Source organism: Oncorhynchus kisutch, linkage group LG11 (genome assembly GCF_002021735.2).
Source record: "Oncorhynchus kisutch isolate 150728-3 linkage group LG11, Okis_V2, whole genome shotgun sequence".
In the NCBI taxonomy this organism is placed as follows: Eukaryota; Metazoa; Chordata; class Actinopteri; order Salmoniformes; family Salmonidae; genus Oncorhynchus; species Oncorhynchus kisutch.
In genome coordinates, this window is record NC_034184.2 from 68,359,844 (window position 1) to 68,384,231 (window position 24,388).

Here is a 24,388-nt window from a genome sequence, read left to right on the forward strand (position 1 = left end):
CGAAGACAGGCGATTTTTACACACTTCAGCACTCTGCAGTCCCGTTCTGTGAGCTTGTGTGGCCTACCACTTCGCGCCTGAGCCATTGTTGCTCCTAGATGTTTCCACCTCACAATAACAGCACTGTCTTTCGGATGGGACGTTATGGTGTCCTGACTCTCTGTGGTCACTAAAGATCCCATGGCACTCATCGTAAGAGTAGGGGTGTTAACCCTGGTGTCCTGGCTAAATTCCCAATCTGGCCTTCATACCATCATGGCCACCTGATCATCCGAGTTTACAATTGGCTCATTCATCCCCCTTCCTCTCCCCTGTAACTATTCCCCAGGTCGTTGCTGTAAATGAGAATGTGTTCTCAGTCAACTTACCTGGTAAAATAAGGGTTCAATAAAAATGAATTTTAAAAAACTTACAGTTGACCGAATCAGCTCTAGCAGGGCAAAAATTTGACAAACTGACCTGTTGGAAAGGTGGCATCTTAGTTAAATAAAGGTAACATTTAAAAAATATATATATAATAATGACTGTGCCACGTTGAAAGTCACTGAGCTCTTCAGTAAGGCCATTCTACTGCCAATGTTTGTTTATGGAGATTGCATGGCTGTGTGCTCGATTTTATACACCTGTCAGCAACGGGTGTGGCTATAATAGCCGAATCCACTACTTTTGTATATATAATGTATATGTACGTAGTTTTTTCTTCATGATTTATAAATGATACCAGGTCCACTAAATGGTTTATAGATGGTAAGCACGTATACATGGTTTACTAATGGTTAGAAAAAACTAATTCATAATGGATTATTAGTCGACTGTCCACCTTTTTCCCACCATTTTGCATCACACGGTGTCATACTGGTGTGTCAGATACAACCTCCGTGGGGCAAATGACAAAGTCATACAAACAATGACAGAACCTCACCAGCTGCTTTTCTGTACAGTCTATTTCATAATGATCCCCCACATACCAAAGGTTCTTTAAAGTTAAATCACTACGCTCGATAATTGTGGTTGGTATACCACCCTCATATCTAGAGGAATTAGAGGGAGGGCTAGTAGGGGTATGGAGGCTGATTGAAAGAAGCAAAACCTTTGAAAGACAAAGACTGGAAAGCAGCAATAGCATCAAAAGCACCAGCACTATACTGGCATTGTTTCTGTTTGGAGTTGTACAATGGTTGTGTGATGTGTGGGGTCTTGGGTCTACCACCAGACTATACTGTAGTAAGATGGTGGTGTGGATATTTTTGTGTGGAAATGCCATGTTTAGAGGAATAATTACTGTGCGAAGAATGACTGTGAGTGTGTTTATGCCTGTGTGTATGTGTGTGTTCCCACATGTTTATGTCTGTATAATTAGTGTGGAATATTTAGCAGTCCAAGTGAACTTGGTGTTATGAGTGAACATTCCTCTGGTGGACAGCTCCCCCTCAATTATCTGTGTGGGTGTTTGTGCGCACATGCATATATGTGAGAGATGATTTAGCTTGGAAGCAGAGAAAGTAGTACCCTAAGGCGTGTGTGTGTGTGTGTGTGTGTGTGTGTGTGTGTGTGTGTGTGTGTGTGTGTGTGTGTGTGTGTGTGTGTGTGTGTGTGTGTGTACTGTATGGTATATCCACATATATATATATATATACTGTATATCCACAGGTTGCAATGAGACCAGCCTGTGTATGAGGGACTCCAATCTCTCTCCTCAGGTTGTGAGTGCGACCCATCGTGTGTGTGTTAATTAGGGTGAGGAGAGGCTCTGTCTAGACGCCATGATGACAGGACAAACACCCTCTGTTTAGCCTGTGTGCCCTCCCTCTGCTTCCTCTTGCCTCCTCACCCATAGCCAATACACCCAGCTATCACCTGCTCCCAACACACACAGACACACAAACACACACATTGTTATTTCCTATTAAATTTTTGTACCGCTCGAAGTGGACGTTTGAGGTTGAATATTCGTCAATAGCCAGACACTAATCGTGGCATGTCTTTACAATGATGTATTTTACTTGCTAATACAGTAAGAGTGGCATGCCTAAATTAGATGTGATGATGTGTAAATAAAGCTAATATTAAGACAGTCAACTGTTGGTCCAATATAGTATATTTTTTGTGTCATCCTCCATTTTACTAAATTACTAGCAAAGAATGCATTATTGACAAATGGTTCTTGGTAGAAGGGTTCTGTAATGAATTTTATACATTTTTCATTCTTACTTTTCTAAAAGTTAATTCTACAAGGCTGCAAACAGACGAGTTCAATCTCTACGACCAAAAACAGTGAGTAGGTAGCCTTATATAACAGCCAGACTTCTTTTACTTTTCCCCACTGTGCTGGCTGTCTGTCTCATCTCTTCCCCCCCCCAGTCCTGTAGGCAGTTGTTGGGAGTCTCCTTCCTCTCTTTCGCCTGGACCTCAGCCAGTGGAGGAGGTGGGGAAGGAGGAAGGGGGAGGGGATGTGGCTTTGATGCTGCTACGCTCTTCAAGCTCCCAACAGATAAGATAGGCTGCAGAGAGATAAGGACACCCTGCCTTCCTATCAGAGGGATCTGGGCCCACAGACAGACACAACATGGAGGTGGTGTGGGGGCACTCTCTTCTGTTCCCTCTCCAACCCCCCCCTCACCCTAAATAAATAGTACTTTATTATTATTTTATTTTTCCTTTATTTAACTAGGCTCATGACTCAGTGACATAATGTTGCTCAGTTATATAGTGCATATGAATAATGGAGTTAGCTTTTTTGTTGTTTTTTTACATTTGTCTGGTGCATTACACATTTATTGGAATATAATAGTGTTATTTTGAGCACCATGTGTGGTATTGAACCCTGTCTCTTGAAGCAAGTGTGTAACGGAGTCATTAAGCAAACGTGGATCACAATTTGATACAATTTACATAAAGGCATAAATGTAAAAATAATGATTATTTATAGTAATATTGTAACGTGTCTGAGATGTTGCTGTTTTTCATTTCATCGTCAGGGGTCGTGCATAACCAATATAATATTATTTCCAAACGGACTATAGTAGTTTTCCCTAAAGAAAGACCTTGAGGACCTTTTAAGATACAAGTGTCTCAAACCTTTTAACTACTTAAAAATAAGACCGTTATGACCTGTCCAGGTTATTCGAATAGTATATATCACTATTTTTCGGGCAAAGAAAGTTTAACATTTGGTGCGAAGGTTATTGCTGACAAATGGTCATAAATATGAATTCAAGTATTTTTAATTTCTCATGCATATGAAAAGATGTACAGCTTTTGATGGGCACTTTCTACATGTAAATCAAATGTCGTCAGCCCCACCTATCCTCTGCGCGCACTAACTGGGCGGGTACAGTGGCTACACGCGCTTTACTACCTGCTAATGCCCGTTACTCAGAACTCAGACTCATACACTGCAGATACACATTCAACCGGTGGAATTGAGGAAACTTCAAGTTAAGGGGTTATTTCTTCTACGCAACATTGGGAAATATTGTATTTAAGAATTAAATACATACAGTAGAGTACAATGGTTTCTTTCAGAGTTATATTTTTACCAGAAAACATGTCGTGTAACTTTTAATTTTGACTGGGTCTGACTTGGACTTACCGAAGCGTTCATAAGTTGTTTTACATGCTGCCTTTGACGCAGAAAGCCGAGCTGTGGACTTGGAGACTTTTCAGAAATTATGAAGACCAATTTTACGAACATTTTTTGTTGGATGATATTGCATAATGCGTGAATGATTCTCGATTTATTTCAAAGGAGCTACTTTAGCTTTCAGTGAGAACAAGGAGCTAATTTGAAGAAAAACAATTGAAACTTATTGAAACCGTACGTCAGAGACACACGACTAGAAACTGGACATACAATGACAAGCTGTTGGTTTGCCTTTGTGGGTTTGTGGTGGAGCGCTTATTGCATGTTCCTTATTGCAGGTAGCAATTATTTATTCGATGGGAACAACGAGGTACACCCAAGTTTCATTCACCGGCGGTTGCGGACTCACGAAAAGAGAGAGATGCAGAAGGAGATCCTCTCCATCCTTGGACTTCCACACAGACCCAGACCGCATCTGTCACATGGAAAGTACAACTCCGCTCCGCTCTTCATGCTGGATCTTTACAATACGATATCCAGCGAGGAGAAAAACGAAGTGGAGGGCATGTTGGAACAGTACCAGTCCATGTACACCACCCAAGGTCCCCCTTTGGCAACATATCAGGAGAATGCCTTCCTAAATGACGCCGACATGGTGATGAGCTTTGTCAATTTGGGTAAGTTATTAATTATTCTATCATTACAAATGTAATGTATTCAACTATAGTCATTTAACTAATTCGGAGTTATAAAATAGTCAAATAAACTAATGGTTTATACGTCCTGAATATCAATCGCAATCCAAATGCAAATTGGAGACGTAGACTACACTCGTGCGTAAAAAGCAGTATCGTGAAGTTAATTCTACAGAGGCTGAAAAAAATAGAGACCAGAAGTGTTCCTTTGCAGCCTACTTGTGAATTGTTTTTCACAAGGTGTTCGATCCAGTGGCAACAATATTCCAATGTATTGGGCCGTGGTTGCCTGCAACATTGCGCGTGCTCCCACCAACCACAGGGACAGATCTCCTCTAAACTCTTCTCAGTCCTCATCAGTGGTATCAGTGGTAAAAACGACAGCTCGATAAAAAATAACATGTTATATTTACTGTGTTGAAATAGCAGAAATTCTCTTAATTGTAACATTTACATTTGAGTTATTTAGCAGACGCTCTTATCCAGAGCGACCTGCAGGAGTAATTAGGGTTACGTGCCTTACTCAAGGGCACGCCGACAGATGTTTCAACTCGGGGGATTCGAACCAGCGACCTTTCGGTTACTGGCCCAACGCTTTTAATCTCTAGGCTTCCTAACTTTGTTTGTCTATGGACTTGTCTATATGGAGGATCATTTACGCACAGAGATACATTGGTTAATTTGGTCCAAATGCTGATTCCTCAATGTTGTGCAATCGGTTCAATGATTTAAATCTGATGGAGGAAAATTAAAAACTTATCCACACCAAACTAAATACAAAAAACAACAACCAGCACGCTGGTATTTATGTAAACCTATTCCTGGCATTGACCATATAAATTGCGGTTTAATATGTGAACTGTGTTGCATTGTTTGTGTTGCTTCGTTGGATTTCTTTAATTAGACCCTGGACGATAAAGAGATACTTTCATCATAAACAGTTCAACATAAAAGCCCACGGTCTCTCCTTCCATTAGCCGCGCGAGTGTTTACAGTGCTCGTCTAAACAGACTGCGTGAAGATAAACAGAGGCGCTGCCAGACTACGGTCAACGCTGCTAAGCTTGATGGATGCCATTCTTTGCATATTGTCATTATTGAGTCTGAGAATACTAGGGAAGTGTCCGAACCAAGAGGGATTTTTTTCTGTAAAAAAAAATAAAAAAAACCTAACCACACAATTCCACAAGTGATTATCATGAGATGCAATTCAAAGTAGAGCGTGTAACAAACTAATCAGCGAAAGCTTCCTTTTTTCATCGTCCTCTGGAGTGTTCAATGGTGAAGTTGCATCATGTAGTGATGAAAAACAGATATTGCAGGGTGTTTTTTCTCTCTCAAGTAACTCGGTGACTCTATTGACCGCTGTTGGAGTGTGGTGAGTGGTTTCGAGTCCCTGTTAGTTTGGGTTTTTGCTGCTGTTGCACATCTGGGTATGCACTTAAATTAATAATCTCCCATACATCAGTTCACAATTCCCTCAAATTCATTGTACCCAGGGATTAAGTTGCCATCCCAATAGAACAAGAGTACTGCTACTTAGTTACTGCCTTGGAGAAGATGGCTTCCTCTTCCAATGTGATTCTAATTAATGCTAGACAGGCCAAGGTGCTCCATCTGCTTTGCGAATAAAGCATTGCATGACTACTGTGTGTCATCGGATTAGTTTTTAATGCGCTTTCCTCTATATTTTATGGTTTCCTGACGGATGGCCGAGAAACAGACCACTGGATGCTGCTTATTGTCTGGGTGGTCTCGTTTCTTTCAAGTCTGCCTTCAGTCTGTGTATCGTATAGAGACAACCGTCGGATCTGATCGGTGTTGGAGAATATGGTGATTGACCTTTTACGTTTGCATTGTAGGTCTCAATTGATCCACTGCACACCCAGCTCTACTAATAGAGACCTCATTTTGGGCATTCCCATGGGGGATCATGGATTTAGGAGTCCCTTAACACTACGGTGCTACAGCATCTGTCTGATGTGTGGCCAGTGTGAAGCAGACGTTCTGTTCCTCGTCAGTGACTCATGTTTAGGTCTTGTTTAGTCATCCGCTCGTTGAGAATACCACTCATGCCAACGACCCATATTGACTCATCACAAGTAAGAGGAAAGAACTTAAATTAGTTTAACAGAAACATCCCTTCCTTTCCGTCCCACTCATTCCCTAAAATAGTGTGTTGATCATCGTCATCACTCTGTTTGCCTGGTGGGTACCCTACCCTGGTGCTGGCATGGTGCAGTTACACAGTGTTACACTATGTACAGTATGAGTCATAGTCTATCGTGTTGTACCACAAGTCCAGACTTGTCTTAATGCACCGCTGTGTAGTAGCCACGGTCAGCCGGTCAGTGGCAGCTCTAGTCAGCCTGAAGATGATAGCTTTAGTCCTGTGAGAAAGGACTTTCCCTTGGAGTGAGCTGTCATTCTGTCTTCCAGGAAAGTGACTGAGTCGCATGTTCTGTGAAACACTGTTTTCTAAACCAGGCCCAAACTCGGTCCTGGGGCACTTCCTAGGTGTACGTTTTGTTTTTTGCCCTGGCACTACACAGCTGATTCATATAACCAACTTATCACCAAGCTTTGGTCATTTTTTGACCAGAAGAAGAGAACATGAAGAGAAGAAGAGAAAACATGGTCTAAAAACAGTCAATTCGCTTTTTCATGTAGGACATGGCCGCTGTGTCAAAATAGTCTTCAGCCAATGTACAGAAATGTCCAATAAGAGTTGGTTTAGTTTGTGTGCTGCTTGAACAGGAACTTCAAATGTTGTTCTCATGTCAATTTCACTTATTTCTGATGGATTCACTTTGCCTCACAGACAGGTGAAGGTCTTCCCGAGCGTTGCTTGGCATGAGATAACTACCAAAACTCCCATGTCCTGTTTCTCCTCATAACTCTCTATATTTGTCTATGAGTTCCTCTAAAGGGGGACTTCCAGTAAGTAAGAGCAAAATCCAGGAAAATCCATCCCTGTTTGTAGGAGTTGTCTTGTTTGGAACTTAATTTTCCACCTGCCGGGACCAGGCAGCTGTTCGTTTTTTTAGCCACCCTCCTTCCGTGGTTTTCATGATTCACGGATGTGCCGGTCCTCACCCTCCCTAACCCGACCTACGTTCATCCCCCTCTCCACACCCCATTGCACTGCAATGAAGGATCTGTCAGTGCCCCTCTTAGCTAAGTCAATAGCCACCCGCGTTGGGTGTTAACACACCAGCAGCCTCCCACACTTGAAAGGTGACCTGGGAGACAGAGGGTTTTCTTGGGGGGGTTTCAGGAGATTACCCGGGTCTAGACAATACCAGGCTTACTCTCGCAATCCCAGCCTTTTAAAATGTGTGTTTCCTGTCTTACGATGCCTGGGTGCATTTCTGAGCAGCTCAATCTCAGGTAAGCTGTGTTCTTTTTGCACCAGAACGTGTCCCAAAGCTCCGGCATGATGAAATAATTCATTGGGAATGATCAAAGAGTTAATTGTTTGATACGAGGGCGGCTTTGGCCAATACCCGTGAAAGCCTCTAAACAACTTCCTGTAGACCCCTTAAACAAAATCAACCGTGTCATTCCTGCTTTGTGTTCAGTGTTTTAGGAGTGAATGAAGTGACGCATTGGAGATGTGCTGTCGTGGAATAAAATACTAAGTATCTAGGCCATGAAGTTGAAGGAAAATAAGAGATACAAATAAATAAACGTCAAAAAGGATGGAGTTATGATTTAACACCTAGCTCTGTAATACAATTCCATACTGTCTAGAAAAGCTACAACAACCTTTCTCTGGAGACGTTTCCTCTATCAAACTGTTTGTTTCTATGAAGCGGCTGTATGTTTTGCCAAAGAGCCTCATGTCCAATACAGTCCAAACAGCGGAAAAGGAAGCTCTTTAAATGCGGTAACTCAATATGCGGAATCGTTTGTGTATCTTGGGCACTTCATTGGAACTTTATTGGTCCCATGTTAAGAGTGGAAGCATCATATGTTTGATACGTAAAACCTATGAAAGCCAAAATAAAACTTATGAAAGCCAAAATAATGTTTATGGTTTGTTTATGGTTACATTTATCCCCTCGTTTTAAAACTTTAAGTTCAGCCCCTTAAAAGGCTACTTTCTGTCCTGCAGTAGGCCTATGTGCAGGAAATGCCTTAGAGAACACTTTGAATCTTAAACATACATACATACATACATACATACAGTGGGGCAAAAAAGTATTTAGTCAGCCACCAATTGTGCAAGTTCTCCCACTTAAAAAGATGAGAGAGGCCTGTAATTTTCATCATAGGGACACTTCAACTATGACAGACAAAATGAGAAGGAAAAAAATCAAGAAAATCACATTGTAGGATTTTTAACACACACACACACACACACACACACACACAACATAGATGAGATGACCCCAAGGTCGAAAGATAACACTTTTTAAGAAGGCATTCCGTTTACACTCGAATAAGTTTGTCACACCCTACTCGATACCTGATGGTATCGCTCCCTCTCACGCCATCACTCTCTAACTTGACAAGATGGCTGCCACGATTGGACTTTATACGTGTTAAGATTGCCATGTTCCATACTTTCTTTTTTCAAAGTCCCGCTCTGAAAATTCTACAGGCATTCCTATTCCCGGTGGGACAGTGTGGGATGGGAGCGGAAGGAGATAAGAGCGTGATACACGGCACACTCCGGCAGTTAACCATCTGTCAAGGAGCGCAGATGACTGCGACGGAACATCTGATTACGGGCCGCTCTTCTCCCATTTATCACGTCGTGTGCTAGCATGCAGGAATGTTTGCTCTGCTATATCTCGAGGACAGACCCAAATCTCCCTTACGGCTCATTCTTGCAACTGTTGCAGTGGTGTCAGAAGCCAAGAAGAGAGTGGAGTACAGTCGGCCTGCTTCTGCTATGACCTCTGACCTTCTGACTCCCTGCTGGTTCTTTTAGAGAGGGCTTTAGTGAGGAGATAATTAACCGTGTGTGTGTGTGTGTGTGTGTGTGTGTGTGTGTGAGAGACCAGAGGATTCCCTAGGCCAGAAATAAAGATAGGAGTACTACAGTCTACCCTGGTGATAGAAACATTCCCTTTTCACCTGCTCTCTAAGCGGAGTGGGGGGGGCAAAGGCCATTGATGGGAGGGTGAAAACAGCATCGCCCCTCTTTCTGAACACCCCCTCTCCTGCTCCTTAGGCCTTTACTACCTCCCCTGCTGAGGAGTTATTGACGCCTGGGTGGCGTTAGCGCTTCCTGAATCAACACAGCACTGATATCAACACAGCGTAGCAGCTGTGAAATATACACACACACATGAATGCCCTCCCGCTATCCTGGCCAGTAGCGTACAGATACGTACAAACACATCCGTAGACGCAGGTACGTATGCCTACACACAGACATAGACATGCACACACGCCCGAGGTGTATTCTCATCAATCTCCTTTGTTGCTTGCTTTTCAAGCTTGACATGCTGCAGACAGCAGAAGAGATGCAACTGATATCATTGATATCAAATTGATTCAGGGAGGTATCGAAATTGCATTTGTGTTATTCTGTAAATCACACACACAGACGTTAGGATGATAGGTTATGGTGGATATTGGTTACTCTGTGAGATGTAATTCCAGGCAGCTATCCGAATGATCAGGACTTCATCAAATGTGCTTAACAATAAACACGGTCAACAGAGACGGCCACTAAAGAAGAGATGTACGTGTGTAAACGTCATGTCTAACTCATGACAGGCTGCCTCACATTCCAACATGGAGCTTTGTTCTGTCCAATACAGAAAAGAGCAGCATTTATCTCCAGCCAACAAAAGGCAAAGGAGGGCATACCCAGATGTGGCACAAAGACAGAGACATGGATACAAAGAGCTGAGAGGGACAGGCCACTGGGGCCATGGGTGATTTAAGTGTTTCTGTGGCCTGGAAAGGGTCAAGAGGAAGGAGAGGGGTCAGGACACTCAATGGAAGACGTCTGCGGGTGGAGATAGGACAGGGTTGACCATTGCTACCCATCCGTGTTCAGTGTTCCCGGTCCGAGCTCTAAAGAGGACGTGCCTGAAACAACAACACAGGGAGAATCAGGGCCTCCGCGTGCTCCGAACACTCCAACCGCTCCAACCTCCACAAGCAGCCTCTCTATTTCAAACGTGCCGCCGCTGACAAATTTATGAGGGCCAGACGAGCCGAGGGGCTGTCTTTCCAAACATGATACAGGCACGAAAACAAAACGAGATGGGAGCTCCCTGAGCTGAGGGGAGGGATGGAGATCATAGCCACACTCCCACTGGCACATTCCACTAGTCAGGTCACTGTCTAGGCAGCTTTCAGACTGTTTACCTGCCCTCGGACCCAAAACACCCTGTATTGTTCAATGTTCACACTCCTGTCCTGTAGCCTGGGGAGGTATGTATCCTAAATCCTGGCTGCTAATGAATAGAATAGAAAATGTGTGAGCTGAGTTTCTCAGCGGGGCTCGCCTGCTGTCCCGTCTCTGTCTGACTTGTCAGGTCTGGAGGGTTGGAACTTGGAACTTTTGATTTATGGGAGCACTTAAGTGTTTTTGGGGGGACCCTCCATTTTGGAGTGCGTTTTTAAATCATATGGCCAGTATTAAAGCAGGGTAAGGAATTCCCCCCGTTGGTTGGTCTCCATGGTTATGTCTGTGTCATGTTTCGCTTGGTTGATTAGTAGAGAGGGAGTGTTGATCCTTTTTCATGGCCACAGCACCTTCATTTGGTATTACATGTCCAGATGGCTGGTGAATTACTTGAGAACCCCAAAGAATATTTTCTTGTAATGTTGACTACCATGCTGACATTTTTACTGACAGACCTGTGCAGGTACTTATCGTAGTACTTATCCTAGATTCTGTTCAGGCCTTTAGTACGATCTCCGGCCCTGACCATGTCGCTGTGTTTAATTTGTGTATCTTACATTTTTTTTAAACACTGGGGAACAATGGAGCTGCTCTGATTTATCAGCGGATCATGTGCTCTTGTTTTGAGCCACTGAATGGCATTGTGGTCTACTCAGAGTTTCCAATGGGAATAGCATTGATCCTCAATCCTCATACCAGTCAGGGAGAGAGGGAAAGGAGGTGTAGACTAGAGAGAGAGGGAGGGGGGATAGAGAGAGAGATACCCTGGCCTTCTAACTTGCGACTGTGGAATGCAAGCCACCAATATTTTGACTTCTCCTTTGGAAACAGCTGCGTTTCCTTTTTCAAAGATATTTTTTCCTTATTTATCGGATCCCTCAGGAGAAATCCATCTCGTCCGTCTGACACAAGCTTCCTTCTCTAAATCGGAGTGCAGAGGCCCGCCGAGCGCTCAGACACACACCTGCTACAGCAGACACCAGATCACTATAGCAGGTCTCCCCACCCGGTCCCGCTGCCCCCTCACACACACACAGATGTGTGCGCATACACATACAGTACACACGCATGCATGTATGTGCATACACACGCATGTGTGCAGACGTATACGCGCACACACACTCCCTAGGGACCAGCTCTCAAATGTCATTCCACAAAGCCTGAAAGGCCAATAAAAAAGAAACCTTGACAATAATAATCACAGACTTGGCAGAGTATGAAAAAAGAACAGTCGTGAAAATTACAAGTGTACATATTTGGGGGAGAAGTACATAAAAAAACAACGGAGTACATCTCTGTTTATATTTAGTTTGTACTAATGGAAGCCAAACTGAGAAGTAGCAAGGGAGCCATTTTTTATAGAGGGTCAGTAGTTTGGCCCATAGGAAAGAAGTAGCCTTCGTCATCAGTAGCCTATAAATTTCTGAGGAAATTGACCGAAACATCAAGGACAGAGGAATCCGACATTAGTGGAAGAAATTAGATCAGAGGCTTTTTTAAAGATCTCCAAATCGGATGGCCATTGATTCTCAGATTAAGTTGGACATTGATGGTATCCTCTTAGCTGACGATTATTATGAGTCTCAAATGTATTTGGTGTAGCTTCAGAGAGCAGATATGCATTGGGCTAAGTGAAAGGCAGTTTGGGACACCCCTCTGGCCCACACAGATGGTTTGTCCCTGTATCCTATGGCTACCAAGGGACAGTGAACTGTAAGGACAGGATAAGAGCCATGTAAACACTTCTATGTGTATACTATGCATGTCTGTAATATGTATTGCAATATGTTGGATAATAGTGATGCTGACCTCAGTATTGTCGCTCTCGCATTTGTGTAGAACCACCAGCCAAGAACCTTATATCGCTCTTACTTTGTTTACCAATGTTTGCTTGGGTTTATTTTCTTGTTTGTGTGTGATTGAAAGCATCCAGCGCTTTTTCCGGCCCCTGTCCTGGGATGTCAGGGAGGAGACACATGCAGGATGGTATGAGAAGATCCCGTTCTGTGAGACTGCCAATGCAGAGCAGTAGACTACACTGTAGTCTGTCCTAACACTGTTATATCAGCTATACCTTAGCTGTACTTTTGATGCTTTCGTTCATGTCTCTATAAGTCAAAAAGTGGAAAAGAATGTGAGTGTTTATTTTCCAGACCATTGCCACGATTTTTATGGAATTTCCTTCTCAATTATAAAAAAGATGTTACCCTATTTGTTGACAGGTCATTGGCTCACATTGGGTAGCGAATTAGAATGGCTGCTTTTACAAGGCATGTTGAAAAAAAATCACTGCTGACCATTAATGTCAATGAGCCTGCTCTGTGGACACCTGAGGCCTGTAGCGTACACACGAACACACACACATGAACACACACACAGAATCATTTCCTCTCAGCAGTGTACAGTAGTTATGTCCTGAGAGCTGTGGAAGAAATGGGAATGAAATCTCCCAATGACACACAGGTATGAGGGGGATGACTGCTACCATTCAGCAGTCTGCTGATTGGGGCTCCTGATAGTCTCTTTTGGTTACATTCAAGGCCGTGGGCAGGCAGCACCCGGACATCTTTTAGCAGAGCCCCCGCAAAGCTGCAATTATCACAAATTACCCATGCCTTCTGACTACCCCGGGACTTTAAAACCTGAGATGTGCGTCCAGATGTAATTTTTTTCTGGGCATTCGTGTGGAATGCAGCGCTGACGGACTTGCCGGTGGAAAAATAGGCCCGGACAGTAGACGTTAGACGCTGCCTGTCAGGGGTTTGGATCGGACTCAGTATTCCTTTTTAAAGGATTATGATTATAGTCAGAATAGGATTCTAATGGGGACTGATGTCCCAATGTAGAATTCCTTCCTGAGTGTTGTCATTACGTAACCTGGTGGGCTGATGGGCCAATAGCTGGCCAGTCTTGGCTTGAAGGCTCTTCTTCTAGTGCAGATGGTGTAGGACGTTCTTTGCAAAGGATGGTCTCCTTGCCTCATATCCTCACCATGGTGGAGTGGTCTGCCCATCCATGTTCACATTTGTGTACTCTGACATTGGGGCAGAGGTGTGTGGGGGCTGTGACTGTGTGCGTGTGTGTGTGCGTGCATATGTGTCTGTGCACGCAGGTACGGCTCCGTCGTAAACCCCCGATCCCGCCAGTGACCCATGCCTGGGCCGGTGTCTTCTGGCGGGCAGGCTTTGATGCAGGCTCCGGTCAGAGTAGAGGATCAGAGACTGGGACAAGTGTTCAGGGACCCCCCCAAACCCCCACTCTCACCCCACACTTTGAACCCTATCTAGTTGCCTCCAAGCTGCCTTACAACAAACCCCATCAGGCCAGCAGGACGTGGAAACAAGCCCTGGAGGAAATGGAGTGTGGCGGCCCCTCGGGGAGCGCCACAGACAGCTCCTTAGGCAGATGGATACAACCACTAACTCCAAACAGTATCCTGCTGAGAGGATACTGCGAAAAGTCTCAACTTTTATAGAAGAAAGGATGTTTTTCCAAGAGATTAGTTTTTGCATGGTTCCTAATACCAACAAATAGAGTTTGAAGTTGAATGGAAGCCCAGGAGCTTTTATGTTTAGACTAGAGCAGATCTTTTCTTTTTTTTTACTTTGAGAAATGTATTTTTCTTTGGCTTTGTTTTGTTATGTGCTGCGGTTCTAGAAGAATTGGGCCCACCATGTGAAGCCCAGAGAGTTTCCCAAGAAACAGGAGTCGAACAAACCTTTAATTATGAACACTGGAGCAATTAGTGAAAGCGTGAAGGCATTGAGATGTGTGAGAGCCCCCCCCAGGAGCCATCAAATCTGAGATGGAGGCAAGAGAGAATATAATTACATAAACACGATATGAATTCTTCACATGCCTTGGGCTGCGCTTCCTTTTTATTGGTTTAATCATTGGAGGCGTCTTTAGAATATATTTTTTGCGTCTGGTCTGTCTGAAAGGGTGCAAAGAAGTCCTATTTAATTGAAGGGCTTATGCGATTTTTTAAATATTTTTTATCTCGCTTTAGTTCACAGCTATGCAATGTGGGTAAGGCAGCTCATTCCTGAATGAATGGCAAATTAGAGAGACTTAACGACAAAGTGGATTGTTGAGTAGATTTACAGTCTGAACTGTTGGCTGGATTCTAACCCAAGCTCTTGTTTTGGGTTGTGTAAAGTTCCAAGTTGTTTTCCATTGTGGCTAACAATAATGCATATTACATGCCTCAGGTCAAGTGTAGTTTATTCACAGTCGAAATGTGACAAACTATGTTCTCTGCACTCCATGTCATGGATTTGTAATCAACATTCTACTTCTACGAAAACATGAGATGTGGGCTATATAGTTTGCAGCTATAATTAGAAACTGGGTTTTAAAACAACATTATCTAAATGGATCCAAACCGCTTTATTCTCCATCAGAGTGGTGGTACCCCAAGAAAACCCCTCTCCCCTGCCGATTTGGGCAACCCTGACTGAACACTACTGAGATAGCTCTCCCCTTAACCCTCATGTTGTCAAACCATTACTCAGCAGAAACTCGTTGGCTTTGACACTTGTTACATTTGCACACACTGTATATAGATTTGTCTTTTTTTCTATTGTGTTATTGACTGTACTTTTGGTTATCCCATGTGTAACTCTGTGTTGTTTTTGTCGCAATGCTTTGCTTTATCTTGACTAGGTCGCAGTTGTAAATGAGAACTTGTTCTCAACTGGCCTTCCTGGTTATATAAATGTGAAATAAAAATATTATTTAAAAAACACACAGACCTCCCCAAAGTTGCTTTGAGCTTTCAGAGACCTGTTATCTGGGTCACAAAGGTGCTGTTCAGATTTGGTGTCAACCACCACGTTTTGCTACAGCACCCCCGTGGTTTGGGAGGGGGTAGTGGAGGTGTGTAACTACTAGCTAGCCAGTGCCCTGAGGAGCAGTGCTGTGGGGGAGACGGCATTTGTTTTTCTTTGCGGTTGCGGGCGGTTGAGGGAAAGGACTGGATGCAGCCAGAGGGATTAAATGGAAGGCGACTGCCGGGCTCTCTCCAGGGGATTGGATGGAAAACATTTAGAGTGAGAGACGCCGTTGACCACTGACCACAGAGCCACCCGCCCACCTCTCCCTCAACGCCAGTCTGGTCTTCTTAACACTGCAGACACTCTCTCCTCTGTCCTCTCAGCTCTCTCCCTCTCTTTTTCTTATTTTCTGTGGTTCCTTAACCTTTACTTTTCCTGCATTCAAAAACAGACCTCAATTAATTTAAGTTAATCTTCCTGATTTTGGTTTCTTTTCTTAGTTTCCTTCTCTTTCCCTCTCTCCCTGCATGTCCCATTTAGTTTCCTCAGTCATTCCTCAGTCATTTCCTACTACTAGAGCGTCCATACTGTGTGGGGGCTAATGGCAATAGCACCAGGACACTGAAGCCACATGTTGCGCAGGTGGAAACAAGAGAACAGACAGCAATAATACCTTTCCGAGACCCCCCTTCTTTTTCTCTGTCCCTTTCTGTGCGTGTCTCTCTCTCTCTCTCTCTCCTTCGGTCGTATCGCCCACCAGGTTTTTAGTGAATCATCAGAGACATTCCATTCTCACGTCTACAGCATACTTTCACAGGTCACCACTGTCTCTAGGGCTGCTCAGTGTACTTTCCCACTGTATGTGTGTGTGTGTGGTGGTGTGTGTTTGTATGTGGATACTAAAGACCTCAGGTGTCCAGTGCAGCAGGATCATTGACATTTATAGTCACAATTTTTTAAATCAACGGTCCTTTGTAAATGCAGTCATTTGTGTGGGGTTATGAGTGAGCATACACTCGCACTGGCTTTGTGACCACATTCTGTGGTTGTGCTACAGCATGTGACTACTGTCTCTGTGCTGGAGGTGTGCATCTGGTCAGTCCACCCTAACTCTCCCCTATTGACCCTACACATGTTACTGTATTTCACCTACTGTTAACAAGACGTTGCTAATGTTCTCTTAATGCTACATCTTCTGGAATACTCTCAGGAGAAGCAACTCAAACGTCCCCTTCATGCCTTCTCCCTCTAGAGCCCAGGTCAGTTTAAACAAGATGGAAGTGCTCAATGGACCATCAATTGCATTTCAAGCCTCCATCTTAAACCCATGGGTGCTAAGTGAGATTTGGAATACCCTGGCCTCTCCCCTTGAAAGAACTGTCACTAGTGTAAACCTCAGGCTGACCTCTGAGCTGCAATTCTCACTACAACTTGTGTGTGTTTGTGTGCCTGCGTGCCCGGTAATGAACCATTCACTGTCAAGAGGCATCAGAGGCCACGTCAACATTCGGGCTGCTGATGTGAATAAGATCTTGTTGGTTTCCTGTGTGTGTAAAGGTGTCCGCATACTTCCCATCAAAGTCTACGCCCCTCCGTTGATATTCTTTTGATATTCAAATAATTGTTTGTTGTCATTCAACTAGAGAGTAATTGTCTTTATACAACAGCCCAAAAAATGACTTGAGAAATACTGCACCAAACAACTTATTAGTTGGGGGGGGTGTAGATCAGCTTTAATATTGCAGATAGATTGTAGCTTCCATTCTTTATTTTTACTATTTTCTACATACCCCCAACTGGAGTAAACTAATGAACAACAACAACACAAAATCTACAGAGCTGGGAAGGTTGTATCACCCACATACAGTGGGGCAAAAAAGTATTTAGTCAGCCACCAATTGTGCAAGTTCTCCCACTTAAAAAGATGAGAGAGGCCTGTAATTTTCATCATAGGTACACTTCAACTATGGCAGACAAAATGAGGAAATAAAATCCAGAAAATCACATTGTAGGATTTTTTAATGAATTTATTTGTATTTGTATAAGTATTTGTTCACCTACAAACAAGCACGATTTCTGGTTCTCACAGACCTGTAACAGGCTCCTCTGTCCTCCACTCGTTACTTGTATTAATGGCACCTGTTTGAACTTGTTGTCAGTATAAAAGACACCTGTCCACAACCTCAAACAGTCACACACCAAACTCCACTATGGCCAAGACAAAAGAGCTGCAAAAATCCCAGAACCACACGGTGGGACCTAGTGAATGACCTGCAGAGAGCTGGGACCAAAGTAACAAAGCCTACCATCAGTAACACACTACGCCGCCAGGGACTCAAATCCTGCAGTGCCAGACGTATCCCCCTGCTTAAGCCAGTACATGTCCAGGCCCGTCTGAAGTTTGCTAGAGAGCATTTGGATGATCCAGAAGAAGATTGGGAGAATGTCATATGGTCAGATCAAACCAAAATATAACTTTTTGGTAAAAACTCAACTCGTCGTGTTTGGAGGACAAAGAATGCTGATTTGCATCCAAAGAACACCATACCTACTGTGAAGCATGGGGGTGGAAACATCATTCTTTGGGGCTGTTTTTCTGCAAAGGGACCAGGACTACTGATCTGTGTAAAGGAAAGAATGAATGGGGCCATGTATCGTGAGATTTTGAGTGAAAACCTCCTTCCATCTGCAAGGGCATTGAAGATGAAACGTGGCTGGGTCTTTCAGCATGACAATGATCCCAAACACACCGCCCGGGCAACGAAGGAGTGGCTTCGTAAGAAGCATTTCAAGGTCCTGAAGTGGCCTAGCCAGTCTCCAGATCTCAACCCCATAGAAAATCTTTGGAGGGAGTTGAAAGTCCGTGTTGTCCAGCAACAGCCCCAAAACATCACTGCTCTAGAGGAGATCTGCATGGAGGAATGGGCCAAAATACCAGCAACAGTGTGTGAAAACCTTGTGAAGACTTACAGAAAACATTTGACCTCTGTCATTGCCAACAAAGGGTATATAACAAAGTATTGAGATAAACTTTTGTTATTGACCAAATACCTATTTTCCACCATAATTTGCAAATAAATAAATTAAAAATCCTACAATGTGATTTTCAGGATTCTTTTTTCTCATTTTGTCTGTCATAGATGAAGTGTGCCTATGATGAAAATTACAGGCCTCTCCCATCTTTTTAAGTGGGAGAACATGCACAATTGGTGGCTGACTAAATACCCTTTTGCCCCACTGTATGTGATGTCAGAAAAGGCAGTTATAAATTCTTCTGTCCTGGTTAAAAACAAGTTGTCATCCAATAGGCTTTGATTCAATTTCCAATATCCTCGCCCACGTGGAAATTCTGTAAGAGTAATATATGCTAATTATGTGATGGTCCAACTGCATTCTGAGCCCTATCAAAACTTTTTAAACTTTTGGTACCAGAGAGAATGACATAAAAATGTAATCAAGACAACTAGCTTGATTAAGCCTCCATATATCCACTAGTTCCAATATATCCATGACATTTGTGATTTCCTTAACATCTTAGTTAGATGTAACCAAACATCTTAGTTAGACATAAAATTGCGCGTCTAAGACCTTCCTCAGCAAAAACGTCACAATTAATGACATCTTTCTTGAGTTATCTTAGATTAATTCTGACTATTTTGAAGAAGCGGTTATGGTGTCTCAAGCTGAACAAACAGTACTATTGATGCTTTTTTCATGTTTTTCAAGCTACGTTCTTTTAAGGGTGTATGCGACCACACTCCTTCTATTCGCATAGCTGAGTTCGGCTAGGCGCCAGTGGAAGGCTTAAGTGGGGTCCTGGCCTTGTGAGTCCTGGCTGGCTGCAGATGAGACCTGAGGTGAAGTGAGGCGCATCTTCCTCCACGTCCTCGCGCTCCCCCATCTTCCATGGTGTGCTCTGGGACGTGTGTGTGTGTGAGTGTGAGTGAGTGAGAGTGCGCGCTAGTCTCTCTAAGGGGGTAAGCTCTGGTAAACCCCTAAAGCAGTGAGTATCTCTCTGTGTGTCTCCAGGGGGCAGCTCGTCATTGAGCTTTCCTGCTGTCTTACCAGGGGGGGACTGGCCAAGGTTAGTCAGTCAATTGAAGCCTCAGTAGTTGGATGGGAACAGGGGTCCCGCTTCATACTGTCCCTTATTCTCTGTGAGACCCTCCAAAGTGTCTCTCCTCCCTAATTGGGAACACATATGCCAAGATGTACTATGGGTACGGGGGTACCCTTGACCCCTGTTTGAAGAGGGGCGATGCGGGGGGGGGGGCTCCCTATGTCTCTAGGAGAGAAGCTACTGTCCCACAAGAAAGTCTCTTCATGTAGCCTCCATACTGAAGTACTGAACCTCCTTATAGTACCTCCCTTGGCCCTCCCCCTCTCTCCACATCCCTGCTCTACCATTTAATTTACTCCTCAGATTTGTTGGGGAGGGCTGGCGTGGCGGAAGTGTGGGCTCTGTGTCTGCACCTCACAAGGGAACGCCGCATGGAAATCCAATCAGAACGGGAGAGCGGGACAGGACACTCCATCCCGACTGGACTTGTACTTATGTGGCGGGAAACACACAGGCAGTGGAGCCAGTCCTGGGAACTACAGCGGTGATTGTGTGTATGGTGTGTGTGTGTGTCTATGTGTGTGTGAGACTGAGCATGGTTAGTGGCACGAATGCCATCAGTGTGCAAGGGAGCTCACTGTGGTTCTTGCTTCTCTCTCTCTCTCTCTCTCTCTCTCTCTCTCTCTCTCTCTCTCTCTCTCTCTCTCTCTCTCTCTCTCTCTCTCTCTCTCTCTCTCTCTCTCTCTCTCTCTCTCTCTCTCTCTCTGTGTGTGCTATTGAACTGTGGGGAAGTCCCCGAGCGAAATGGGAACCAATTCCCTGGGGAACGCATTATTATTGCAACGCATGTTGCAGTTGAAAGAGGGAAGCTCTGTTGGGAGGCAATAGTTGATTTTTGTCATTTGTAGCCTCTGAAGTGGTCATTGGAACACAGACTGAGTTTACAGCCCTGAAATCATGGGTTTTCACTTCAGACAATAACAGGGAATTTATTTTAGGAAGCTGTAAGCCACAGCCCTATTAGTTCATATGCATAAATCACATGTGATGCTTTGAAACCCTTTTATGGTGTACCTCAGTGCTGTGTCTGTGAATGAGATACTGTGTTGACCACTCAACTGCATAGGAATACATGGAACGCCTAAGTAACTAACCGCATTACAGTATAGCAGGCGGAAGTCCGTTTTTACTATTAAAAACATTTTTTACTATCCCTGTGTGGCCTCTTCATGTCAAGCCCTGTTTGTTATGCTAGCTGAGTTACATGTTAACATCCCACAGTCAGTAAATCCCCATAAAGTCAGGGGAATATTTTTAAAATCTAGAAAACTGTAACTGTATATAGTTGGTCAGCTTTTCCTGTCGGTACATCATTTTTTTGTGTTTAGCCTCAATTATTTAGACAACTCAAAGTAAGATATGTTTACATCCACAGACTTTGCAATATGAAACCCAATACTATGCGTCTATGTTAATGAAGACGGTTAAAATTAATTTGACATTGTATACTAGTGGGTGTGGAGGGATACGAGATGCATCAAAAGTCATCCTGCGTTCAGCTATCTCTCCTGTTCAGTTGAATCCCTAGGTTTGACTGTTGCATGTCTCATCGAGGTCTAACCAATGATCTGATTTACAATATGTGCGTGTGGCTCTAACCTGTGTCTCTGCCCTGTGTGTGTTTGATAGTGGAGGACGATAGAGAGCTGTCACCACACAGACGGCACCACAAGGAGTTCAAGTTCAACCTGTCCCAGATCCCAGAGGGAGAGGCTGTCACCGCCTCCGAGTTCCGCCTCTACAAGGAGTGTGTGAGCCGGACCTTCCGCAACGAGACCATCCTGCTCAACGTCTACCAAGTGGTACAGGAGCACCCCAACAGGTAACACAGCCACACCGATACCCCCTGCATTCACTCACAGTCCAGGATTTAGAATATGTCAATCTGGTGAGAATATGATCATATATTCAATCCCTTTTCACAGTCAAATAGCTTGGTGCTTGCTAGTGTTATATGAATGGGTTTATATCAGGGTTATCTTGTTGTCAGTTGTACTGTTTGAAAGTGCTGCAGCGATGAGATGTTATCACATATATTTGAGGTATAGTAGTATAGTATTTGTAAGGGCTGCTGAGTGAAAATCCTCCATAAACCACGGGCAGACCGCTATGGAATCCTCTCTCTAGTCCCCATCTGGTTGTGCTTCCAATTAGCTGTCTAACACTGGGATGACATGAACAATACAATACCAGACCCTAAGACTAAGTGAACACTGAGATATGATGTGAGACCATCCCATTCCCAACCTCCTGCTATGCCGTCCTCCTAGTCAATCCTGAGCTTGTCCAGATGAGGGGGAAAGTATACTGTATGCAAAGGGAGGACTTAGCTACATGCACTTCTCCAGCCATTGATTACATGTTAGTGTAGCGTAGGCAGCATCCTCTCCCCGCCTGGGAATTGATAGGGTGTTGGTGAATTTAGTCCAGGCTCCTCTCTCTGTCGCTGTGGGAGACAGACTTCCAGCTCTGGTTTTCTGCCATGTATTTTTTGTAGAATGAGGCATGACCACAACGCCTTACCGAAATAGCCTGACTTTAGTAGAGTCCAAAAAAGAGTAGCAAGGCCAAACATTTACATTGTGGCTGCTGGGAGAGACGTACCACGCAGAGACAACGGCCAATGAGATAGCTGGAGGCTATATACTTTTTTAAACAGTGACCAATAGGAGACGATGTAAGATTATGCAGTTGTTCATTGAGGCACTTTTCAAAAGCCACAAAAAGTTGCATAATATGTCCCAAAATGCTTGTCCCATGGCTTTGTAAGATGGGGGTCTGTCCTCTGTTTTCCTCCTCATGTGTAGTGATGTAGTTGTATTATTACATTTGCCGTATACGTTTCTGGTCGTCTACAAGTCTACAAGTCCTCAATTCGATTACAGTTGTAAAGACAGTTGCTCTTTTTGCATTTTTGCTGGATTCTTCTTTTCCCCATAGCGTTTCTATGTCTATCATGAGGTACTTGTTTGCCACATTCCTTTATCTTTACAATAGACAGTTTGTGCTCTGCTGCCGACATTTTTATCAAAATGTTTTGATATTTCGGAGATTAAAGGGGCCAATATCTCCAATTACTGTATTATTGTAGGACAAGGTTTTACCTTGAAGCGAATTATATAGTTTGGTTCGTGGGCTCTCCGAGAAACTCGCTTTGTGCTTGCAAATTATAAATACTTGTGTGGCTTGCAGAACACATTTGCTGACAAACAGATTCATTTGCAAGTTGTTAAAGTCTTGGAAGGTATAATTGCTTTGATTATAGCTCCTAATCTTTAATAAGCAGATGGGGTAGTGAAAGCTTGCAAGTAGGGCTGAACAGAGGTGCAACTGCATATCATTGCCAAAATACATTCTCTGAAGTTTCATAAAAAGCCACAAGATAAGCAAAAAATATAAATCCTTACGTAAGGATTCATTTGCAACAGTAATGTCTCTGGTAGTTGTTGTTAAAATCATGCAGGCGGTCTACAAACTCTGGGGCTTTCCGCTCCTCCTCCCTTGTTCACAGTTAAAAAGGCTTCTGTTATGACACTCAGCAATAATGATAGGCTGTAGAATTATACTACATTATTCACTTCATTGGGGTGGTTTGTTTGGCAGTACGCAAGGAATGCGAGGTCTTGCAGATAATGTGTTGATTGCAAAGAATGTGGCCTTAGTCAGTGCAAAAAATGTCAGGTTAACATGCACTGGTATGTGTTTGTTTCCTTACTAAATAACATTACTACGTAGTTTCATATTCTCTCTCAACAACACCCAATATGTCAGTGCACATTTAGTGTTCTTGAGAACTGTGACGTAATTATTTTGTTTACAAGTCTTGTCACCAGTCTAAAGCTGAATGTATGTTAGAACAGTACAAGCCGTCTAAACAACAGGCCGATATGGTGCGTTTTTAACTGCATTCATTTGACAGGGCCAATAAAGGAGATTTATTGGAACCAAAAAACACAAAACGTTGACATATGACCTTATTATTCCAGTTCATTTAAGCAGTCAATAAGAGGCTTTACAATAGGGCTTTAGTGCCACGCCCCCTGCTGCTCCCAGATGGACCCCCTGCCAGTCCACAGGCTTTAAAATGGCTGCCTCGATCAGAATGAGTCAGCACTGACCCTCCGGACCCACGCTGTGCCAAACGTGTGAACTACCTGAGGGGGGCATTGGGAATGGCCTCATATGGAAGCCCTCAGAAACACTCTCATTAATGAGCAATAACGAGGGGCTGCCGATGCATGACTGCAGGGGCATTCCCGGAACACCTGGGAGTTTGTGGGGCTTTGATGTGTGGCCTGGGGAACGCCCGGCGGACCTGCGCTGTGTCTTTACAGTAATAGGGATGGGGACAGACCTCTTTTCTCTCCTTCTTCTTCTCTCTCTCTTTCATTGGGCTGTTGTTGTCTTTTGCACCTGAGACCTAGCTACAGTTATACAGTGGGGCAGGGGATGGTGGTGGGGGGATGTTACGAAGTAGAGGAATGTTATACAATGTAAAACAAAAATGTCCTATGTGGCTCAGTTGGTAGAACATGCACACAATACTGTAAGTCGCTTTGGTTAATATAATATTATATATTATTACAAAGTCAAGTCAAGTGTCCCATAGACTCTTGATGTGCAGAAGTTAATGTCAATCAGAAGCATGCCAAAAATGTATTTAACATATTTTATTTAACCAGGAAGTCCCATTGAGGTCAGAAGGCATCTTACTCATGTTTACAGTATAGGAATTAGCTATCCTAGTGTATAGTGCCAAAATCCCTGAATGAAAGCTGTAAGAACACATGAAAGTCATACTGACATGATACAGTATCTGTTATGGTAGTGTACCAGTCTTTGA

At 43.7% G+C, this 24,388-nt stretch overlaps 2 protein-coding genes across 2 annotated transcripts in view; both read left to right on the forward strand.

Annotated features, from left to right (window-relative positions):
- The window catches only part of zgc:101569 (enoyl-CoA hydratase), a 28,747-nt gene extending 24,720 nt beyond the window's left edge, over nucleotides 1-4,027 (forward strand). The window contains exon 7 of the mRNA XM_020494498.2: nucleotides 3,922-4,027. The gene's annotated coding sequence lies outside the window, so the exon portion shown is untranslated. The remainder of the gene's footprint in view (nucleotides 1-3,921) is intronic.
- Nucleotides 3,855-24,388, forward strand: part of bmp6 (bone morphogenetic protein 6) — a 36,338-nt gene continuing 15,804 nt past the window's right edge. Inside the window, exons 1-2 of the mRNA XM_020494494.2 lie at nucleotides 3,855-4,260; nucleotides 21,175-21,367. Coding sequence (XP_020350083.1) covers nucleotides 3,855-4,260; nucleotides 21,175-21,367 — 599 coding nt within the window. The remainder of the gene's footprint in view (nucleotides 4,261-21,174; nucleotides 21,368-24,388) is intronic.